The sequence below is a fragment of the Glandiceps talaboti genome, chromosome 11 (assembly GCF_964340395.1).
Source record: "Glandiceps talaboti chromosome 11, keGlaTala1.1, whole genome shotgun sequence".
NCBI lineage: Eukaryota > Metazoa > Hemichordata > Enteropneusta > Spengelidae > Glandiceps > Glandiceps talaboti.
The window spans coordinates 9,843,759-9,866,258 of NC_135559.1; the positions used below are offsets into that span (position 1 = coordinate 9,843,759).

General features: G+C 36.8%; 3 protein-coding genes across 3 annotated transcripts; all 3 read right to left on the bottom strand.

The window, feature by feature from the left end:
- Positions 1-4,470: 4,470 nt before the first annotated feature.
- Positions 4,471-8,340, bottom strand: LOC144441988 (inactive pancreatic lipase-related protein 1-like). Its single transcript, XM_078131260.1, has 6 exons — positions 8,244-8,340; positions 7,411-7,700; positions 6,548-6,776; positions 5,814-5,950; positions 5,251-5,323; positions 4,471-4,706 (listed from the first exon to the last, which is right to left on the bottom strand). The coding sequence occupies exons 1-6, from the start codon at positions 8,338-8,340 to the stop codon at positions 4,471-4,473; spliced, it is 1,062 nt and encodes a 353-aa protein (XP_077987386.1).
- Positions 8,341-9,475: 1,135 nt separating this feature from the next.
- LOC144441989 (pancreatic lipase-related protein 2-like) lies at positions 9,476-13,326 on the bottom strand. Its single transcript, XM_078131261.1, has 6 exons — positions 13,275-13,326; positions 12,501-12,796; positions 11,865-12,096; positions 11,026-11,162; positions 10,343-10,421; positions 9,476-9,720 (listed from the first exon to the last, which is right to left on the bottom strand). Exons 1-6 carry the CDS (start codon positions 13,324-13,326, stop codon positions 9,476-9,478), a joined length of 1,041 nt encoding a protein of 346 aa, XP_077987387.1.
- Positions 13,327-16,606: 3,280 nt separating this feature from the next.
- LOC144441990 (pancreatic lipase-related protein 2-like) lies at positions 16,607-22,373 on the bottom strand. The gene is made up of 6 exons (XM_078131262.1): positions 22,322-22,373; positions 21,142-21,443; positions 20,314-20,545; positions 19,582-19,715; positions 17,722-17,785; positions 16,607-16,827 (listed from the first exon to the last, which is right to left on the bottom strand). Exons 1-6 carry the CDS (start codon positions 22,371-22,373, stop codon positions 16,607-16,609), a joined length of 1,005 nt encoding a protein of 334 aa, XP_077987388.1.
- Between the last annotated feature and the right edge of the window lie 127 nt (positions 22,374-22,500).

Here is a 22,500-nt window from a genome sequence, read left to right on the forward strand (position 1 = left end):
GCTGCCCATAGGGCTGGATGACACTAGGGACATTGCAGATGAAGGTAGTGTTTGCTTCACAGATAGACCAGATACAGCTCCCAACCTGCAAGGATTATGTTTCCCAATCTTCAGAAAGACGAAGACAAACATCTTACATAGAAATTGTTTGATAATGTAATAGTAATACAGCATAGAACATGATAGAAGCGATAACCCTTTGTATAAAGCCACTTACTGAATGTAATTTGATGATGTCAGTATTAAATAGATTAACATTGAATGTTTATATATTTATGCTCCCTTTTTTTCCCCTGTTGTATAATTTGCATAATACAATGGCAATACAGAGTATGAATCAAACGGAAAAAAATAAAAAAATATTTAGATTATTTTATTTCCGCAGGAGACACTTTAGTGTTATGTATTGAAGACGAACCAAATACAAATTTCGTAAGAATACGGCTGGTCAATTTTTCCAATAGCTGAAATATTTTTTGTCGTACTTATTTATTAGATATAGTGACTTATTCGTAATATTGTGCAATAAATCAAGCACATATACATCTGCTGCGATTGCTCACTTTTGAATCATCGGTGGTTAAACGTATTTGTATATAGAAGCACACGTAATATGGCGTAATCGATTAAATGATATCGATTTTTTGGGGTCCGCACCCAAAAATCAGCACCCGCAATGAATCACGATTCCAACTACTACTTATAGATGAAACAAACCTTTAATTACCATATACAATGTCTAATTATTGGTATTTTAGCAACTTTCAGTGAATGTGTTCTTGATTGTCTGACCGGATAAAAAATAATACCCATTCAAGTTACAGCTAGTACACGTTTAAATTATCATACTGTATCGATATCCAAATTACAGAACATCGCAGCTCATAACAGAATAAGTAAAATTATATTATCATAATGATTGATTTTGATTTTAGGCATATTATTAAATATAATGAATTTTACAATAAAATCGAGAGAGAAAATAATTCAACGATTTACACACACACATAAAAGTCAAAAGTAACAAAGGAACATAGCGTCCAAAAAGCTAACTGCTACATCTGACGTTTGACATAACCTTCGACATCCCGTGAATTTGTGTACAGTGTTGTCTTCATAAAATGAATAAATTTGCCTTTAAATTTGTCGACTGCCAATCACCCGCACTAATATGATCATCAATATTTTATATTCTCAGCAGTCAGGTTTACATTACGTACGCCGTCTGCTGCACGTTGGCTGACGCGTGACGTCACCAGTCAGCAGGACGCAGAATTGACGACTGCACATACGTGCGTATCATGTAAGAGTTAAGCCAGAAAAACGTGGGTGGATTTACGTCTTGAAAAATTGAAGATCTTAATCTCGAAACGGATTGCCCTAGCATGTCAAAGGATTATATTACTTCGAAGTCAATACTTCAAGTCTGTTTCTTGTTCTACAGAAAGTGTGTGTATCTCTCTAGTCAACAAAATACTTCGTAGCAAATATTGTCGGCTAAGAGACAATTTATGCAAGAATGTCCTAAATTTCTATTTGAATACGGAATATCCAGTTAAACGGCAACAACAAAAACTAACTGCTATTTAATTCTTAGGATACCAACTTCTTTATGGAAATGAAGAAGTGTGTATCCCAAGTGTTGCATAGTAATTAGTTTATGTTGGATGAGGTTTGATAAAAACATCTGACTTATAGTTCATTTGGAGGTCATGAAATTTTAATGCTAAAACGTCTATAATGGTATGTCCTATATGGACGACCACTACAGTAACTGGTAACTAACGTGTACCTCGACAAGCCAACAGGAAATAAAGTCCTACAGTTAAGTCTTTGACGTTCAAAGTGTCTCTATTACAAACATTTATCCAAACTTTAGTTTATCGATGTCATGTAAAATATAATGTAAATCCATAACGTATGTGTGTATGTATGTATGTATGTATGTATGTATGTATGTATGTATGTATGTGTGTATGTGTGTATGTGTGTATGTGTGTATGTGTGTATGTGTGTATGTATGTATATATGTATGTATGTATGTATGTATGTATGTATGCATGTATGCATGTATGCATGTATGTATGTATGTATGTATGTATGTATGTATGTATGTGTGTATGTGTGTATGTGTGTATGTGTGTATGTATGTATGTATGTATGTATGTATGCATGTGTGTATGTGTGTATATGTGTATGTGTGTGTGTGTATGTATGTATGTATGTATGTATGTATGTATGTATGTATGCATGTATGCATGTATGCATGTATGTATGTATGTATGTATGTATGTATGTATGTATGTATGCATGTATGCATGTATGCATGTATGTATGTATGTATGTATGTATGTGTGTATGTGTGTATGTGTGTGTGATACATGCATGTATGTATGTATGTATGTATGTATGTATGTGTGTATGTGTGTATGTGTGTGTATGTATGTATGTATGTATGTATGTATGTGTGTGTGTATGTATGTATGTATGTATGTATGTATGTATGTATGTATGTATGTATGTATGTATGTATGTATGTGTGTATGTGTGTATGTGTGTATGTATGTATGTATGTATGTATGTATGTATGTATGTATGTATGTATGCATGCATGTATGTATGCATGTATGTATGTATGTATGTATGTATGTATGTATGTATGTATGTATGTATGTATGTATGTGTCTGTGTGTGTCTGTGTCTGTGTCTGTGTGTGTGCATGCATGTATGTATTGGTGGACTGAAGTATGGATAAGTGGATGTATTTTACTGAAACTGCACATACATTTATTACAAGAGAAAACTATTTACACTACTGTCAGCCATATGGCCTTTGTATACAGTAGACCGGATTCATTTCAATCTCATTTGCATACAACAGTCTAAATGAATATAGCAGCTGAGAATAACTGAACACCTGTTGGTAGTGGATTTGGAGTGAAGCTGTATATATGGTCGTGGTATCCTTTATTCATCAGGACTGTTCTACTCAATACTTTGACACTTGAGCTTGTCGTAATTTCTGCCCATTCCCTAAGAATGTTACATACAAATTAAGCCTATATATTCCATGTGACGGTTTACGGGAATAACTGCGGTTAGAACTGGAGAAAATAATTCATTGCTCCATTGCTTCCACATGTAGTAATTGTAGTAATTGTTTTGTAAATATTCAGTGTTCAACGTCATACATATAATTTGAGTTAAGTGAAATTAAGATACAACGTTGACAGTGTATATTTACGCGATATCATGCAATGTTATTTGATACCGCAAAACGTGGTGCACGACATTAATCAAGAATGCGAAATGACGATATGTGATCGTTAGATGACGTCACAACGCTATCATTGGGGCGTGTCCATTTGTCATGGTAATGGACTGCATTTGACATTATTATACATTCAACGTCCATCGACTTTATGATAATGAACTACAATAATAATCAAATTTGATATTGTCGGTGTAAGTTTTCAATGTCAGACATATGATTTGAATTAGGTGAAACTGAGATACAATCTATACATGTTATTTTGGCAACATGTACCCATGCTGGTTTATAATGTGTATACTAAAAATGTACTATATTATTCAATAGATATAAATAGTTGTCATAAAATGTATACTAAAATATGCATAATTTTGTATTATATATGCCTAATTTATATTTTAAGAAAACCCCGCTGTGTTAAAACCGATTCTCACCCCTCTACTTACGATTCTATGACTCACTATGAGGAAAACGAAAGCTACAGAGGCAAACATTATTTCCATCGATGGGGGCGCTCTCTCACCTATTTCTTGTGACTCGTGAAAAGAAAGCTGCCCGTCACTGCGATTGGTTTATATTCAAATATGATTATGCATTACGCAGAAATGGGCTCTCGTCAGAATGCATAATGAATGTTTGAAACATTAATTGATGTTTGATGATTGATAGAGAGAGAGAGAAAGAGTCAGAGACAGACAGAAAGAGAGACAGACACAGACAGACAGACAGACAGACAGACAGACAGAGAGACAGACAGACAGACAGACATACAGGCAGACAGACAGACAGACAGACAGACAGACAGACAGACAGACAGACAGACAAACAGACAGACAGACAGAAAGAGTCAGAGAGAGAGACATTTTTTAACAGTATAAAACAATTTGCATCAATCTACATCAATAGAAAGAAAGTTTCTAGTAAAAGCCTATTTGAATAAAAAGATGCTGGGAAGAGAGACACCATATTTATTTGTATAGTTGTATTTACACACTATAAAGTCAGCAATATTACATAATGAAGGTGAAAGGAGATATGTATAATCACGTACACAAACACTGTCTATAAATATTTTAACAATTTATTACTCGTCCGCACATAAATATCTGTGACCAGAAACAAAATGAACGGACGATCCTCCCGTTAGTAAGTGTAAAACATGGCAACTGATCGGGAGACCCTCCTGCTGAAAATTTAAATTAGTTCAAACAATACGGTGCAACGCTTCCTGTTTCCAGATAGAATATACCTCTTGAGCTACTTTTGTCAGCGTTGTACCCCATATATGAACATTGTCCAAACAGGCAGTAACTGCAGGCTGAAGGATCATTGTCCACTTCCCATAAAGTACATGGATATGATGTGAATAGACAGTCTCCAGTTATAGATTCCATATAGTAGATGTGTGCACGGCTATGATCACAACCTGTCCCGGCTGTTGTAAGAATCACATAGACCAGAAAGACGATAAGACATCATATTGATCAGTAAGCGCTTGAGTTTATGGGTGGGTGAGTGGGTGGGTGGGTGAGTGGGTGGGTGAGTGAGTGAGTGAGTGAGTGAGTGAGTGAGTGAGTGAGTGAGTGAGTGAGTGAGTGAGTGAGTGAGTGAGTGAGTGAGTGAGTGAGTGAGAGCGTGAGTGAGTGAGTGAGTGAGTGAGTGAGTGAGTGAGTTAGTGAGCGAGGAAGGAAGCGAGTGACTGAGCGAGCGAGAATTAGTTGGTGAGTGAATATAGTGAGTGAATAAGTAAGCAAGTGACGGCGTGAGATTGATATTGTTGTTGGAACTTCATTTCTCCTTAAACAATGCAACAACATTACCAACATGTAATAAAGGGATAGATGCAAATGAGTGAGTAGAAAATATTTCTTCAAACGTAGAAAACATACATAATACAAAGACTTGATACTTGACAATCTCACTAGTTCTCTGATTAACAATCTCTAATGAAATCATAGTAACTATGCACGTATACTCACAGTCGTCAACTTCGTCTTCTGTACAACCTGGTTGTGACTTTCCGCCGTTTGGGTAAAAATCAACATCACCAACCTGTATTTTGAACAGTACAAGATTTTTTTGTGAAAGATGAATAATATGCCCAGACGCATCGTGTTTGGACGTTTTATACTCTGGAGTATTACATGGTTTTAGTGAGAACTTTGCTTGGAGGTGAAGAGATCTCGAAGATGACATCTTTTATTACTTATATAGAGTGGAGCTTAGTTTAAAGGCGATTCTAAATGTTGACTTTTACCTTTGCTATTTTTCTAGATAATGAGCCCATGAAACATGCGCTTGCACGAACAAATAATCTTGGCGACTATGCAAAGTTTAACAATGACAGTCTTTCAACCGTTTCTCGCGGATCGTCGTGCTTACTTCGTGTACGTATATTAGGGTATTTCCTGTCTCATCCGGACTACGCACAAAGGCCACAACGTGACGTTACTTGTAACAGTGCATATACTTTATTTTTCGTGTTACTACGATTGACTTTTTTTGGTTCATGGACGACAACTGAATTGATACTCCCACTTACTGGTTGGAAAGCGCCAAATCCAAGAGTAATAACGTTGTTTCCATCAGTATGGACGGCATCAACAAATTCAGCATCGCTAGGGTCGAGTCGAACTAATGGATCCATGTATTCAAAGAATGGGCCAGCAGGGTCAAGTCCTGTGTAACAAAATCATATGTCATACGATAAAAGTCATCTCGCAAATTTAAAGAGAGCCCGTCAGATTTTTTAAGACATCCCGAAAAATTATGTGACGTCACATTTCAAGTTCTTCTCATTGTTGCCGATTTCGCTGCATCAATATGTGACAGAAGAATGTATAACTTGATCATAATAATAATAATAATGCACATATAAAATTTACCAGGCTGATATTCTAAGCATTACCAGTCGTTCAATTCACCCAGACTCGTTCGCACGCTACAACCTAGCCAGTAACTTGGGAAATATAGTATTTTCAAAAGTCAGTCAAAACTTGGGATGGGTAAGAGCATACACATACAGTGACGCGACGTAACATGTTTTGACCGACAAAAAGTACTTCATCCGGACAAGCGTTCCAAACGACCACTGGACTTTATCAACTCTTTGACGAGTGAAAGTTAACACACAGGAAGGAAAAAAATCCACTTAACTTTATATTTTGTCCACGGTGTATAATTGATACGGGCAGACAGAGAGTACAACATAAACAGATAAGAAGCGTCATGAAGGTTTTTTTTTGTAAACTATACAATATCATATATGTTTCTCACCTGAGATTCGTCCTAAACCCGGTGTTCCTTCACCTGCATATCCAGCCACCTGGGCTCCAAGACTGTGACCAATCAAATGCATGTCACTGTAAGACGCTCCAGTCTGGTCTTGCAGAAGTTTCATGAAAACAGCCAATTCAGCTCCAACAACACGTGTATTTTCGGCAGATTGCCAGTAAATAGCAAGTGCACCCTTTCGCCAGTCAACAGAAAACGCGTTCACGTCTTCCTGTAAGAAATATGAATGAGCGCCCTTTATCAATGAAAGATCACGGGTTTGGAATTTTGCATCTTTCTTCTACTCAAGGGTAAGATCTCTGAATAAGGTCAGGGAACACTACGTAACAGTAGGAATTCACTTTATCCGAACCAAAGTTGAATCCATTTGGTTTCGTCTTCTGTACAAGACACGGTAAAGAGATGGCTGGCTGGCCGGCTGGCTAGAAGGCTGCATTTTACCCCAAATAGTCATGTAGAAGATTCCATTTAGAGGGATAGTAGGTCATCATTTTGCTCATTAGTATGTTTATTATCAAAATATACATGTTTGTGGGTGTATGGTCAAAAGAAAGAACAGCCGATATTTAGAAGTGTCACTCGTCAAATTCTTTTTGTATATTAAAAAAAAAAACCAATAAAGTAAAACAAATCTATGGATAACAAATACAGGTTACCCATCCCTTCTGTTGGTCTATATATGTTTATAAATGTGTGTATAAATATATGAGTATTATGTGAGTGGCCTAAAGTAGTCGAATGGTCTATAGTTGAATGGTCTATAGTTGAGTGGTCTATAGTCATAGTAATCATTGTCCATATAGTGAGTGGTACTTTGTGTGGTTACGGCAAATTTTGGTACTCACCCTAGCAACTAAAGCTTGTGCCATGTCCCGCCTCCAACCGTTATATCCATTACCAGTGTATCCATGTATGACGAATTTTGTAGGCCGAGAAGGGTCAAAGTTCGACTCGGCCAATCCTAGGACATCCTTTCGGGTTAAAATGTTGGGAGTAACACGATTTTGACGAGTGTACAATAAGAACGTAATGTCTTGTTCTTCTGGTGATTGTGGCGGGAAGCTACCAGTGTTATCGTATGGTGGGTCATCTGTAAAGCAGCCTAAATCGTCATAGCACACCTGAGCAGCTAGAGCTAAAAAAATAATACGAGAAAGAACGTGAACTCAGAGTTGAGAAAAGGGAGAAACGTCCGGGAGAAAAAACAAGTCATGCCGATTCTTTTAAATACGTGTAGACCATGGCACAGACACTACATTTATATCAGCATAACGACCATACATAATTATACCGCGGCCGAAGACGACAAATCGCTCTTCGGAAGAGCGCTGATTTAATCCGAAGAGCACTGGTTTCAAGCGACTTGTCGTCTTCGGCAACGGTATAATTATATGTCCTCAACTCTCCGGGAGCATGAGATATATTACCATCTAAGCAAACGGGTAGGATTGACGCATAATTAACACAGCAATTTCAGTTCTACCTTGTTCCCAATCATACATCTGGAGACCAATCGTGGTTCTAATGTTGCCCAAGGACTTTAGCCATTCAGAAACAGACGAAAACGGTAACTTGAAGATTAAATTCCACGTAAATACATAACTTTCAACATTTTCGAAATTAATGTTAGCATAAAAAGTCGACAAATAAATACAATGATTCAAAGTTAATTACTCACCACCGGTGATGCAAACTGCAACTGTAAAGAGGAGAGTATACATTGTTGTATTACTTGTGGCTGTTCGGAAATTGCCTCCTAGATTGCAATGTCCCATATTTTGATAATATTGGCGATTATCATAATTTATCAATGATTACGGATATCCTTCTTAGCTTATCAAGTTATTTGTATTAAAATCACTATGACAAATACTACAGTGGTACACGTGTTTCCCACGGGATGACCGACATGTCCATTGGTAATTTGGGAGGCTCCGTGTAGATAGACCGTCAAACAGAAAGGGTCCGCGGAGGAATGCGTTTCGAGCAATTCCTCCTCCGATATAGCTGCCTGTGTATGGTAGTTGCACACTCCTGAGTCAAGGGGTTCCACGTACCTTTTAAGGGGTGAAATCATTCGACCAACATAGGATAAATAAACTAAATTCTTGCCCCCCCCCCCTCTAACTTAATTGGCCAAAATTGATAACAATTTTGTTTTAACTTTCAGACAGCACAGTCATTTGCTAATCAGTACACAGTAACAGGTTGCACCATGAATACAAAATCCTCGTTCCCAACCTGTATGTTATTGTCATGCCTTTTCTTAGAGTGTTATTCTTCCATTTCTTGATTTCACTCCCAAACTAAAATGATATTTTTGCTATGCTACATTGAACTATAGCTATTGATCTCAACCGTATAGGGTAGTCCCGCTTACGTTGCTGTGCGGGCTCGGTTAATTACGAGACAAGACTCTAGATCTGACGGATGTGGTCGCTCTCCACATACTCACACTTGCCAAGTAAACGTCCGTGGTAATACCGAAGAAGACACGAAATCAGATTGCGATTCGATGGGAACACGACGACATGACAACCCCGTGATGATGGTAACAACAATATAATCAATCAATCAATCAACCAACCAACCAACCAACCAACCAACCAACCAACCAGCAATCCAAGAAACCACTCACACGTCCACCGACAAATTTATACTACAGGAAAGGAAGGACAGACATGACTACATCCATACAGATAGACACACATCCAAGGTACAAGCTCCCTTCGCCATTCTATTAGTATTGATCAATGCATTATTAATGCATCAAATGTAATATAATTATGTAACACAACAAATACGTAGGTTTGAAGGAAATTATACACTTTAATTATACACTTTAATATCAAATTGTATAATCAACTTAAAGGCAATTGAAAAGGAAACAGTTTAAATAAATCGTAACGATCAATCCTGACAGTATGGTTGGTCAGAATTTGTTGCCAGGTAAAATGTGCCCTTAGGGTTGTCACTGTTATCAGCATTGTAGCCCATAACAGCACATTCAGCATGTGCACAGTAGTTGCATTTTGAGGGGTCATAGTCAATGTCCCAAAGATCACATGGGTATGCCTTGAATTCACAGTCACTGTTGATGGATTCAAAGAAGTAATAGGGCGCCCTGCTGTGGTCACAACCGAAAGAAAGGTGATCTGAAATTTAATGAAGAAAAGTATGGCGTTAGTAAACCGGATTACCGCTTTCTGGTCTTCAGAGGGCGCAGTTTTCACTTCCGTGTCACAGTCGCAGTGTTTTCATTTGATTTGATTTGATTTTCTGTTTCTAATAGTTGTTATAGTCTGTTTTTCTTTCTAATACATACATATCTATTTCAAGGTCTCCCCTGTCCCATGTTTCTTCTAAATCATATCGAAAACCCAGAACTGTAACAACGGTTCAGCTGTATGTTATAGATTCGATGTGCAGTTACAAAGTGTCATAGCAAGTATACATTTGTGCTGCAGTCATAGACATTTGATATCTAGACAAAGTCCTAGTTGTAAATTATATGAAGTGAGTATTCATGGTTAGTGATTATGTGTTTACACTGATGAAAATACCAATGGGTTTAATAAACTGAATATCATTTGTATGCGACTGAAGGCCTAGTAAAGCTACTGACCCTTCATATATAGCATCGAGATTAGTTATAAGTTGATATTTCAATAGCATTTTGCTAAGTCTACAATTACAAAAGCTGCGATACCACTACAATTCAGTAACTATCATTCTACGGTGACCACCTTTGAGAAGTATTGAACATTCATCACTTACACTGTCCATCAGTGTTGTTAAAAGTTGCACATCCGGGTTGCTTCTTTCCTCCATTGGGGTAAAAATCGATATCACCAGACTGTAAACATATTTATACAAATTATTGATAGGTAGTATAATTTAAAGGAATGTAATAAAATGCACCGTCGGAGATTTTGGAACGAATCTAATGTTTTAATCCCGGCTATTTAATATGTACACGTACAGTGGGTTTCACATATGCATTGACGTGAATCTAGCCATCCACCTTAGTAAATATTCAACAGTTGTAAATGTATTCCTGATTTTAGTGAAATTAAGTTGAAATCGTAAAATATCCTATTTCCGTCAACAATCAGTTGTACTACCAACAAGTGTACTGTCAATGTTAACCCCTTATGCTCAAGGCTTTGGTGTGGATATACGTTTGGAGTTGCTGTAAGTAGATCAATTATTCTACACTGAATATTTTATTAGATTATCGTCTAATTTAATCGATTAGATTATCAATATTATTACTTTATCGTCTCCTTTTTTCAAGTCTGAAATTTAATAACCTACACCTTTCTTAAAAACTTAAACTAGTGACATTTTTGTTTTCTCCATCCACTGTAATTAGGTATGAGATCAAGTTGACATGGTGACAAGGAAGGACAAGCCTCTGACAACAAAATCTAGATTGTCGTCCTGCTAGATATACTTACAGGTTGAAACAAACCAAACCCCAGAGTCAGAACATTGTTGCCGTCTGTGTGTATGACATCAACAAAGTCAGCATCAGTAGGATCAAGACGAACCAATGGATCCTTGTATTCAAAGTAGGGTTGGGCAGGATCAAGACCTACAAGGTCAAATACATGCTTAGTCAACTTTACTGTTACAGTAGGTACATCAAATTAAAAGTAACAGGTCTGCTTGTTCACATACCTACCAAACGATTATTACAAATGGCGATCAACATTATATTTTAATTATCAATAACTAATTAAAGAACAAACAAACAAACACACAAACAAACAAATAAACAAACAAACAAACAAACACACTAATGAACACCTACACATACACACATACACCGGGAAATGTCATGAAAGTGTGATGTAATAAACGAACATGACAAAACTGCTCAATAATTCAATAAAATCCACCAATTGTGTATGAACACATACAAACTACCTCACGCCCCCCAAAAAAACAAAACAAAACAAGAACTAACAAACCAAACAAAAGGAAGCTAGCAAGTGAATAAAGACACTAAACCATCAGTCAGAAAATATTTAAAGGTTTCATGGCATTATGTTGACAACCAGGCTTTGTCACTTTCAAAATCATCTTGAAAAGATATAAAAAACACAGTGAGAAATCAGACACATATCACTTTGAAAGGAAGAAAAGCAACAGAATGTACAAATTGTTAGAAAATACATTTTCTTCCATACTGAAAAATGTTTCAATTTTTCTGACAATGATAAACACAAGTTTTGACCTTCGATTTCTATACTTATATAAACATAATATCCCGAATAATGAACATATCACAAACCTGTGATACGACCAAGACCAGGTGTTCTTTCTCCTACATAGCCGGCCACCTGGCTACCCAGACTATGACCAATGACATGCATGTCTTTGTATGAAGCACCAGTATTATCACGCAGGTACTGCAAGAATGCTGCAACTTCAGCACCCGCTACTTTGCTATTTTCGGCTGGTATAAAGTAGCTTATTCCTCGTGCTCCTTTTCGCCAATCAACAGCAAACGCATTGACGTCATCCTGTGATAAAAAAAGTTCAACTGAATAAGTACTGGCACCCCACCAACAGTACACCACCAACTGTACCATCACTTTCACTGTCTTCACAATGCGTTCACCCCCACCACCACCACCACCACCACCACAACTACTACACACTACTACTACCACCGCCGCCCCACCACCACCACCGCCACCTTTACTAATACCACCAACACAATAGAACAACTTCTAGCATCGACACCACGGCTATCATCCTGCCTCATCCAGTATGTATTGTCTTCTTTCTGAGCTAAATCATTGATTATTAATATTGTTCGCGCTGAGTAGCTAATAGTATGAATGACTCTTTTCATTTCGCTATAATAACTATTAAAGTTTTTTTCCCGTTCAACCCTGACACAATAAAGAAAAACACTGCGTACCTTGATAAGTATTTCTTGACACAAGCTTTGAGAATAGCCAGTTCTACCTTGTGAGTTCCAGCCGTGGATATAAAACTTAGAAGGTTTGGAAGGGTCAAAGTTGGATCCTAGTAAAGCACCCAAGTCGTTCCTTGTGAGGACGGTGGGTATATTACGATTTCGTCGTGTGTACAGATAATACTTAATGTCCTGCTCCTCCGGTGAATCTGGAGGGAAGGCGGCGGGTGGGGTGTTATCGTAGGGTGGTTCATTGGTGAAACAACCCAAGTCTCCGTAGCACACTTCGTCGCTTAATACTACGAATAAAGATATTTTTGAATGTAAGTCGAAAGAAATATTTTCCCGAAAAACAACATTAGTTTTGATGAACGTATCTATACGCCTCTTTGAGTATGAAATCATTGAATCTGAACTTGAATTTTATCCCTACGTATAACACGATATTGCTGATATTGATTTAGTTTCTCTTTGCTTTGACAAAGAACCGGGTCTGAGGATATTAAAGTGTGATAAATTCCCCGTCCTGACGTCATAGTACGAATAACGAAGGGATTTAAAATACGAGGATTATGTTTTCTGAAATCTTATAGAACCATATGATTGAAGTTTCTTTGCAGAAAATAATATTACTAAACAGGTGATTCCAAATTTATTTATAGGACGGTTCAAAACTTGGATTCTCGACACCACGAACAAAATATTAATCTCAGGACTATTTAGTTTTATCATTTCAGAAGCTGTTCACAGATACAGTGGAGCATATATCATACTTACCTGGACAAAATGTGGCCAATAATAACGAACAAATACCTAGCAGCACTGCCATCTTGTGTTAGATATTGCGATCGTTCTGTAGTTGTGAGTTTGTCAGCTTGGGATTAATTTGTAATTAACTGTATCGGGCATATTTTCAAGACCCTTTGATAGCATGATTCGTATCAGAAAAAATTATGTAATCATACGCTTTTGAAGACAAGCAATGGAACAGTAAACTGCCACGGTGTAGTTATATAAGTATATTCACAAGATGTTGATATGTACAGATATTGGTTTGGGCACTGCAGTTGATTTGAAGGGCCAGACCTGAGCCTCATTACTGAGGTCCACAATATCCACATCAATAATATGTTTAAAGCTAATTAAAATACATTTGGAATCTATCACATGGAATTTGTTAGGACAATATGAGTCATAATACTGAGAAATTAATCGCCATTTTATTCACCACATTGCAACACAAATAACGGTTATAACGCATACCACCAAGCGGATTGCCTGTGCTCAGTTTGTTTGTGGCCTACCCTAGGTATGATGTACAATGTTTACAAACCGTACAGAACGAAGGGTTAAAAATCGGGGCGATACGAAATTGATTGCTGGTCATATATGTTTGATATTAAAAATAGACAACAGAAAGGCGTTCATGAGACGGAATTTTCGAAACTTCCGTATTACCATCATCGTACGTTGTATCGACAAATCGTCATAATCGACGCCTGTCCTATTAATGGCACTTGCGAGAGTTTGTCTGTCTGTCTGTCTGTCTGTCTGTCTGTCTGTCTGTCTGTTCGTTCGTTCGTTCGTTTGTTTGTTTGTTTGTTTGTTTGTTTGTTTGTTTGTTTGTTTGTGTGTGTGTGTGTCTGTCTGTCTGTCTGTCTGTCATGTCTCACAATTGTTGATACATGTGAAAAACTACTTTCAATGACGGTTCCACTAAGCGGTGGGGGGGGGGGGGTTACGATTGTACAATTATAACAATTATACAATCAATACAACCCCGATCTTGGTTGTTATAATATTTTTCAAAAAGAAAGCATGACAAAGAATGAAGCTGTGCATACATGTAAGGGAAGTAAGATTCTCATAATAACGATCACAGTATGGCAATGTGGTCTCTAACTAAACCACGTCTGGTCAAAGTCCATCAGTCAGCACAAAAAGTTGTTTATCCAATCAGTGATCTCCAACTGTTATAGTGACCTAAACAGTGTATAAGTGGCATCCTGAGCAGACAAATATACCATACATTCGGATATTACAAAACTACCCCAATAAACGAACTTCATGAGGGACTGCGTTATTGGTTAAGACATGATGTTAATGACAGTGTGAGTGGCTGTGGATGAATTTTAAATTGCATCTCATGCATCTCAGGACTAGAGTAACGACTTTGACTATACTGTGTGTGGAGATGTAAATCGTAATGATACAGTCTGGAATTAAACAACGATCACAGTTACTCCTAGTGTCTGATATCTCGTCATTAGTCGCAAAGTAAGCAATTTTTTTTTTTGCAGATAAATGTTTTGAAATATTAATACTGACTCGACTCACGATCACAGGTGTCACGTTTGTTAGTTTTCCTCACGTGCTTTTCTATATATAGTACGGTAGCTTAATGAGGACACAGGAGTAGTTTTTTGAAACCACATGAGTAGTTTTTTTTCCCTAGATTTACCATGGGAGTAGGGTTTCTTTTTACCATTCGAGTAGATTTTATTTCATTGAAGTAGTTTGTTTACCATGGGAGTAGTTTTTTTTTTTTTTTACCATGGGAGTTGTTTTATTACCATGGTAGTAGTTTTTATTTCATGAGAGTAGATTTTTTACAATGGGAACATGTTTTTTTTTAAAAATACTCCTGTGTCCTCATTAAGCTTCTTAATATAGCATGACAAATCGAGTTGGTCAGCTTTTTTGGCGTCATACTTTCTGTACATTTATAAAATGTACTTGTGGTATAACTACATTTTCTCAGGCTGGAACATATACTTAACCAACACCAAAATCAAACCCGGTATGAAGATGTTTATAAACGATCAAGTGACGTAATTTATTGTAAATTACATATGGAAAATGTCGCGGAAATAAATACTGTGCAATTAACAAATGCAAGGTCATGCAAGGTATTGGTATCATACTAGTCTATTTTCATAGAGTAAATATTTTACTTTGGTAAAACGCTTATAAACTGAAGGTGCGCCACATTTATAACTGTAACGTTACCACTTGATTGCATTCTAACCCGCTCCAAATAGCAATTAGTAATCCTTAAAGTAGGTTAGAATTATCAGATATCACTGTGAAATGAACATCTGCTGCCCCGGATAACGAGGATTTGATGATGGTAGTAGAAGATAATCCTTGCTTGCCGGACGTATGTGATACAGAGTGACAACAAACAATCAAAGGATAGATAAAAATGTCAGTTGTAATTTATAAACTATGGCCCATTCAGTCAAAGTTGGTTTAATTTGCTATAACAATTAAAGAAAATATGTCCAAATAAGATACAATATAGAAATGTATATCAACATCACGAAAAATGATGACTCATCTATTTACGACTGTCGGAATTGATGTCTCGCTGTGCAATTACTCATTTTACTGGTGATACCGTGTAATCTCGTTCTTCATAGATCTCACGTTATTTTCTGATAAGAACTCATCAGATGCACATATGATATTTCCCACAGCGATTATGCAAACGACAAGAAATGCTGTCGCGTGCACACATGGGCATGGCGATAAGTAAAATTTCAGGATAGGAGTAAACCGCGGTTAAGCGGAGCATTGACGTCAGAGACACTGCATTATAGATACCGTCTCTCCGAAACGACAGGCTCGGCTTGTCACAATGCATTTTTAGCAAATGTTTGCAAATGGAAAAGAGGTGTTTTAGACTTATTTGTATAGTCAAGTTTGTGTTGGGGATGTGGTGGGATGGGATGATGTGATGTTCGGGTATACGTAGCCCGAATGAGCCAGCCTTGTTCCCGCTTATGTAATATGCCCAATATATGGGTAGTGAGTGGTTATATTTGGCCACCTTTTTAGCTAGGCGAGCCCATAAGCATTCTCTGTATGATTTCTCTCGAACAATAACCCCACCTAGAAAAAAGAGCGTCAGATATCACCTGAAGCAATATAATGTGTTGACCAATTTACAGAACAGAATTAACGAATATAGTGAATTTCGGAAACACCTTCAAAACGTAGACATAATTTCATTAAAATGGTCACTAGGACCATAGTTTAATAGTATCTTCCAATGATTTTCTTACACTTTTAGACTTGGATTTTATACCTCAAAAAACGACACAACTTTAGCCTAAGCAGTAAGGAGAATCAGACGCAGTTTCCAAATAGTATCTTTCAATTGTGTCCGAACCATCGTCAAATGCTGTGTAACCCATGTTATTGCAGGGTGGGCTACAACTGTTGCATGAAGCCCAGAATTCAGCGGTACAGGGATATGCCGTAAATTTACATTCACTGTTTATTGACTCGCTGTAGAAGTGATGTGCTCGAGAATGGGAACAGGAACCTGTGGAAAGACAAATCACCTATATGATTAACTCGCACTAGCTGTAACTGGAGTATTATGAATTTTTGAATCAGACAACCAACAATGAATTCGCTGAAGTCAATTTTATTCATGAGGAGCGTAGTTAGAGGTTGAAATGGTTTGGGGTACTGATTTTTGGGTGCGGACCTACAAATCCAGTTGATTAGATTTAGTGTACCATTTGTATGTATCTAACTGCACAAATAGTTTTCCTTAAATGTTATTTAAAACTGTTTAGGGTTTAGGATATTACGAGTACGTTATTATCACTGGAACACTTTGCCACTGGAAATACGTCAAAAGCCCACATTGTGTTCTTTTAGGATGAACCTGAACAGTTATCTTTCCAGCTTTCAACATGTTTACGTAATTACACTCGCCTCTGAACTATACTTAATATTGGATACTAGCGCTTTATAAATGACTCTATTGATATATGTATATATATAGACAAATATATATATATATATATATATATATATATATATATATATATATATATATATATATATATATATGGATATATATTAATAATTGACACACACACACACACACACACACACACACACACACACACACACACACACACATATATATATATATATATATATATATATATATATATATATATATATATATATATATATATAGTTTCAATTATTGTGTCAAATATGATTTTGTCTAAGACTATGTTATGGCGTGTTTGGTATAAGAAGATTTTTTAAAACTTCATCTATACCGTAAATAGATACTTCCTGACTGAAATAAACTAAATACTTTATTATTGGATAATGGGTATATATATAAACAGCGGGGTTAGTAGTGATATCAAAATACATATCCAATTTCACAATTTAAAAATAATGATGTTACCTGTTGGGCCAGTGCATCCAGGTTGATCTGTGCCTTCATTGGGATAGAAGTCCACATGTCCACACTGTCAAGGGCATTTGAGAATTGAACAGAGAAAAGAAAAAAAGAAAAGAAAAGAAAAGAAAAGAAAAGAAAAGAAAAGAAAAGAAAAGAAAAAAATGAAAAGAAAAAAATGAAAAGAAAAGAAAAGAGAAGAGAAAAGAATAGAAAAGAAAAGAAAAGAAAAAAATGAAAAGAAAAGAAAAAAATGAAAAGAAAAAAATGAAAAGAAAAGAAAAAAAGAAAAGAAAAGAAGAGGAAAGGAAAGAAAAGAAAAGAAAAAAAAAGAAAAAAAAAGAAAAGAAAAGAAAAGAAAAGAAAAGAAAAGAAAAAAGAAAAGAAAAGAGAAAAGAAAAAAAAGAAAAGAAAAGAAAAGAAAAGAAAAGAAAAGAAAAGAAAAGAAAAGAAGAGAAAAGGAAAGGAAATGAGGAAGAAGAGGAAAAGAGGAAGAGAAGAGAAGAGAAGAGAAGAGAAGAGAAGAGGAGAGGAGAGGAGAGGAGAGGAGAGAAGAGAAGAGAAGAGAAGAGAAGAGAAGAGAAGAGAAGAGAAGAGAAGAGAAGAGAAGAGAGGAGAAGAGAAGAGGAGAGGAGAGAAGAGGATAGAAGAGAAGAGAAGAGAAGAGAAGAGAAGAGAAGAGAAGAGAAGAGAAGAGAAGAATTAACGGAAAAGAAATAAAGGAAAGAAAATGTAATTACGTGATTTCCTTCAAATTGTGAATGTGCAACATCATGTTAAATGAATCAAAACTAAAAACAAAAACATTCTTTTCTGATTGATTAATTCTGATTACGAACAATGGATCAATGTTTCAGATTATTTACGATACTGGTTCATATGCTATATGATATCGTTCCCCACAATGCATTATTCAAGATGGCGAGTTTGTTCCAATAGCTGAAGTTCATTGATATCCTCCGAGTTGTTGAGTTGAACCGCAGACAAGGACAACAAGAAGCCCTTAATAATCTAGTTCCAAATTTCAATTTGTGATATCAGATTGGTTGTCAGTCTGACTCGGCTTTTTTTTTATCTCGGTAAAGTGATAGTCGGTAAGAAATAAGTGGTCTATGAAGGCTTGATTCAAAATAGCTAGATACTGCCAATTTCAGAAACCATGACCTTTCAGTTTCTGACCTATGACCTCCACATTAACCCCCACAAATTCTACTGATTAATGGTTAATTTGAAATGAAATGTGTCTAAAGTCTTAGTAGTTGTGTCCTATCCCTTTTTAGTTTATATTTGCCCGCTGCAAAGTTCAAAAACACTTGTCTTTCATGAGTTAACATTCTACACTTTATCATTTCTACCTGTACACTTGTTCCACAATCGCTATTACACTAGTTTGTTATCCTAGCTGACATTTTCATTTTTTTGAACTTTTGATAATTATCGTTCCCAAGTCTACTCGGATGGTCTTTCAGAGCTAGTCTCAAATGGCATTCCTATATAAAGCTTGATTGGTCGAATACATAACCAGACATATTTAAATCGTGCATTCAGGTCACGTGATAAATCCATGATTATGAAAGTATCGCCAGTCTCCGTCGATATTATTCAAATTTATGCTAATGAATATTTTTATACTGAACTAAATGCAGACAGGCTCCACACACCTGCTAAGTCTGTAAGTAATTACACAAATATAGCAGTTAGAGTTTATACAAACTTTAACCAAGCGTCACTCTCAACTTGTATCACCTCTTCGTCCCTTTTGTCTCATAGTTATATTGATAGAAGGGTATACTATCTAGTTTGATCTAGAGTACGACACATGACAATGAGCGATAACACTTGAATATCTTTAGTTATGACGGTTACCTCCATGTGTATTCCGAGTCCAGTCAGTCCTTCATTGGCGTCAGTATGGATAACATCAACAAACTTAGCATCAGTGGGGTCAATGCGGACAGCAGGATCTTGTCCTTCAAAGTTTGGACCAGCGGGGTCCAAAGCTAACAATAATAATAATGTTGTATTATTTTCAGTAGGACATCATATCATAAGTATACCATGTACAGTCTTGGTTAAACCCGCCAGTAGGTAATTGCATTCCTTAAATCTGCTCGTGAAGCCCCGGTGCCCCGTTTTACCCATCTACAAGCCCACAGTCTCCATCTGGTTGTTTTCTATTATATCCTTCAACCCAAGCTTAGCTATTTATTCCATGTATCAGTATATAAACCTTCAAGGTCACCATGAAATATATCCCTTTGACTTTGAACTATATTGTCGACCGACTCAGACTCAGTTTTCTACTCAAAGGTTCACACCCCTTGTTGATTTAAATCACACGGTGATATTACTGACATCATCTGGCACAGCAGGCAGATTTAAAATCAGTAAAAGTTTGGGGCCTCTTTCATGGCCGACGATTCTCATTAAAGTAAATACTAAATTCAATAGATTAAGCGAGTGCTCAGAGGCAATGGCCGGAATCAACCAAGTGAAGAGTATATGCTACCTACTTTAATTATTGCACGTTTTTGCAAAGTAGTGTTGAATCACGATCAGACACATCGACTAGTTTGTAACCTAAGCTGATAAACATACCCGAGATTCTGGCGATTGCACCTCCAGTGTATTTGCCGGCATGACCGGAACAGTGACCGCCCAGACTGTGTCCGATGATGTGGACCATATCGTAGGAGTATCCTAATTCGGCATCGATAAATTCCAAGAGGGCATTGATTTCTGCTCCTACGATCTGGGTATTGGCAACACTCTGGAAGTAGAATGCACCAGCTCCATCTTCCCAGTCAACTGAAAACACATTGTGGTCATCCTAGTTGGGATACAGTAATTGATAAGACAAGTTAATATTTTGTTGTTGCTGTTGCCATCTCTACCTCTACCCTTATGTTAAAATGTAGTCATTTGGCCGCACGCCACACACTGACGTGGCGGGATGTATGAAAGGTATGATTTGACACGTGCAGCTATTGACACAATAATACGACATTCACCTCTGTGTGGCTGTTGTCCTTCTGCGTTTGTTTGTTTTTGTTTCCCTGTCTCTGTATGACTGTTTGTCTGTCTTTGTTCGTCCGTCCGGCCGTTCGTGCCTCCCTTCCCCTATGTGGATGTATGTCTTGTCTCTCTGTCTCTCTGCCGGTCGGTCGGTCGGTCTCTGTCTGTCTCTATCTGTATATGTATCTGTCTTTGTCTCTGTCTGTCTGTCTGTCTGTCTGTCTGTCTGTCTGTCTGTCTGTCTGTCTGTCTGTCTGTCTGTCTGTCTGTCTGTCTGTCTGTCTGTCTGTCTGTCTCTCTCTCTCTCTCTCTCTCTCGTATCTCTCCTCCTCCTCCTCCCTGCAGAAGAAAAGGATGAAGAAAAAAACACGAACAGACAAGATTCTCTTACTAGATGACATGTATGCTTACATTTTCGAGAAATTCGTCTTTCATAGACATAGGCCAACCACTAAGACCATTACTACCCCATCCGTGGATAAGGAACTTTGTGAGCTTGGTACGATCAAAGTTCGAGTTGTGTAGACTATCTGGGTTGAACCTGTCGATTATTTGACCTTCAGTATTTCCCTTGTTGCGTTGTGTGTAAAGATAGAATCCTGTGCCTACAGTGTCCGGGTCCTCTGGAAGATTTGGTACGTTGTCGTATGGTGGGTCGTTAGTGAAACATCCCAAGCCCCACGGGTCGTCGTAACAAACTGTTTCAGCAAATCCTAAATGATAATAATAAAAAACATTAATAATGAAAATAATAACTAATGATACTTATGATAGCAATATTAAAACCAAAACGAGTAATTACCATAGTCTTTATTTGGACGCTATAGTGTTTAGGGATGATATCAGATCTTATCTCTCAACAGGTCAAGCGAGGACAGCACCTCATGGATCCAATGACAATGCAGATGAAAAACGAAGCCCATTTTGAAACACATTTACAACCAACCGAATGGCACCCCTTACTTCCATCGTCAATATAGTGTTCAACCCCTGACCACACTGTTTAGAGGCAAGCACAGTGGTTTAACCACTTGGCCGCCTACAATCATATCCTGTGTGATTTTAATTTCATGCCCACTCTCAATATGTGCCTTTTGTTCATCAATTGTTACTTGTTATCCTGAGTTATGATTAATTAAGTCTTTTAAACTAGCAATGTGTGATGAACATCGTCCAGCAGGAAAAAATCAATATTGATAACATTCATATCAGGTAGGAAATAGGAAAAAAACAGCAAGAGCAAAACACAATTAAAATTTAAATTGTGACGACGCCATATATATATATATATATATATATATATATATATATATATATATATATATATATATATATATATATATATATATATATATATATATATATATATATATATATATATATAATGATATGAACGTCCTGTTATATTTTACAATGGCAGTGGCTATACTATATGCAGAAATACGTTAAGAACAAACAGATGGTTACTTCTTAACATGAAATAATTATAAGAGCTTTTCTATAACGCGAAACAGGTCAGTTGTGTATGTACACGATGCAGAGGGGCTTTGATGATTCGGTATAAAGGAAAACAATATGCCTTGAATCTTACCTTCTCTTACCAGGATAGTAACAGCAATCGCTAACAGACAAAACACCTTCATGTTGCTAAATTCCTACATTATTAAAAACAAGACATCTTCTGTTAAAACTAAAATACTTTATCAAAGTCAGTATTCCAGGTTTGAATAAAAATGCATCTTTGAAAGCTGAATTCAAAGTACTGTCACT

Bases quoted from the DNA above. Each gene is read 5' to 3' on its own strand.
- LOC144441988 (XM_078131260.1), bottom strand. From the start codon at position 8,340: ATGGGACATTGCAATCTAGGAGGCAATTTCCGAACAGCCACAAGTAAT. The intron at 5,951-6,547 runs GTGAGAAACATA...TTTGTTACACAG, and splicing joins GGGTTTAGGACGAATCTCAG to GACTTGACCCTGCTGGCCCA. The intron at 5,324-5,813 runs GTAAGTGGGAGT...TTCAAAATACAG, and splicing joins GATTTGGCGCTTTCCAACCA to GTTGGTGATGTTGATTTTTA.
- LOC144441990 (XM_078131262.1), bottom strand. From the start codon at position 22,373: ATGAAGGTGTTTTGTCTGTTAGCGATTGCTGTTACTATCCTGGTAAGA. The intron at 21,444-22,321 runs GTAAGATTCAAG...ATTATCATTTAG, and splicing joins TACTATCCTGGTAAGAGAAG to GATTTGCTGAAACAGTTTGT. The intron at 20,546-21,141 runs GTAAGCATACAT...TATCCCAACTAG, and splicing joins AAGACGAATTTCTCGAAAAT to GATGACCACAATGTGTTTTC.
- LOC144441989 (XM_078131261.1), bottom strand. From the start codon at position 13,326: ATGGCAGTGCTGCTAGGTATTTGTTCGTTATTATTGGCCACATTTTGT. The intron at 11,163-11,864 runs GTTTGTGATATG...TTGACCTTGTAG, and splicing joins TGGTCTTGGTCGTATCACAG to GTCTTGATCCTGCCCAACCC. The intron at 10,422-11,025 runs GTAAGTATATCT...ATATGTTTACAG, and splicing joins GGTTTGGTTTGTTTCAACCT to TCTGGTGATATCGATTTTTA.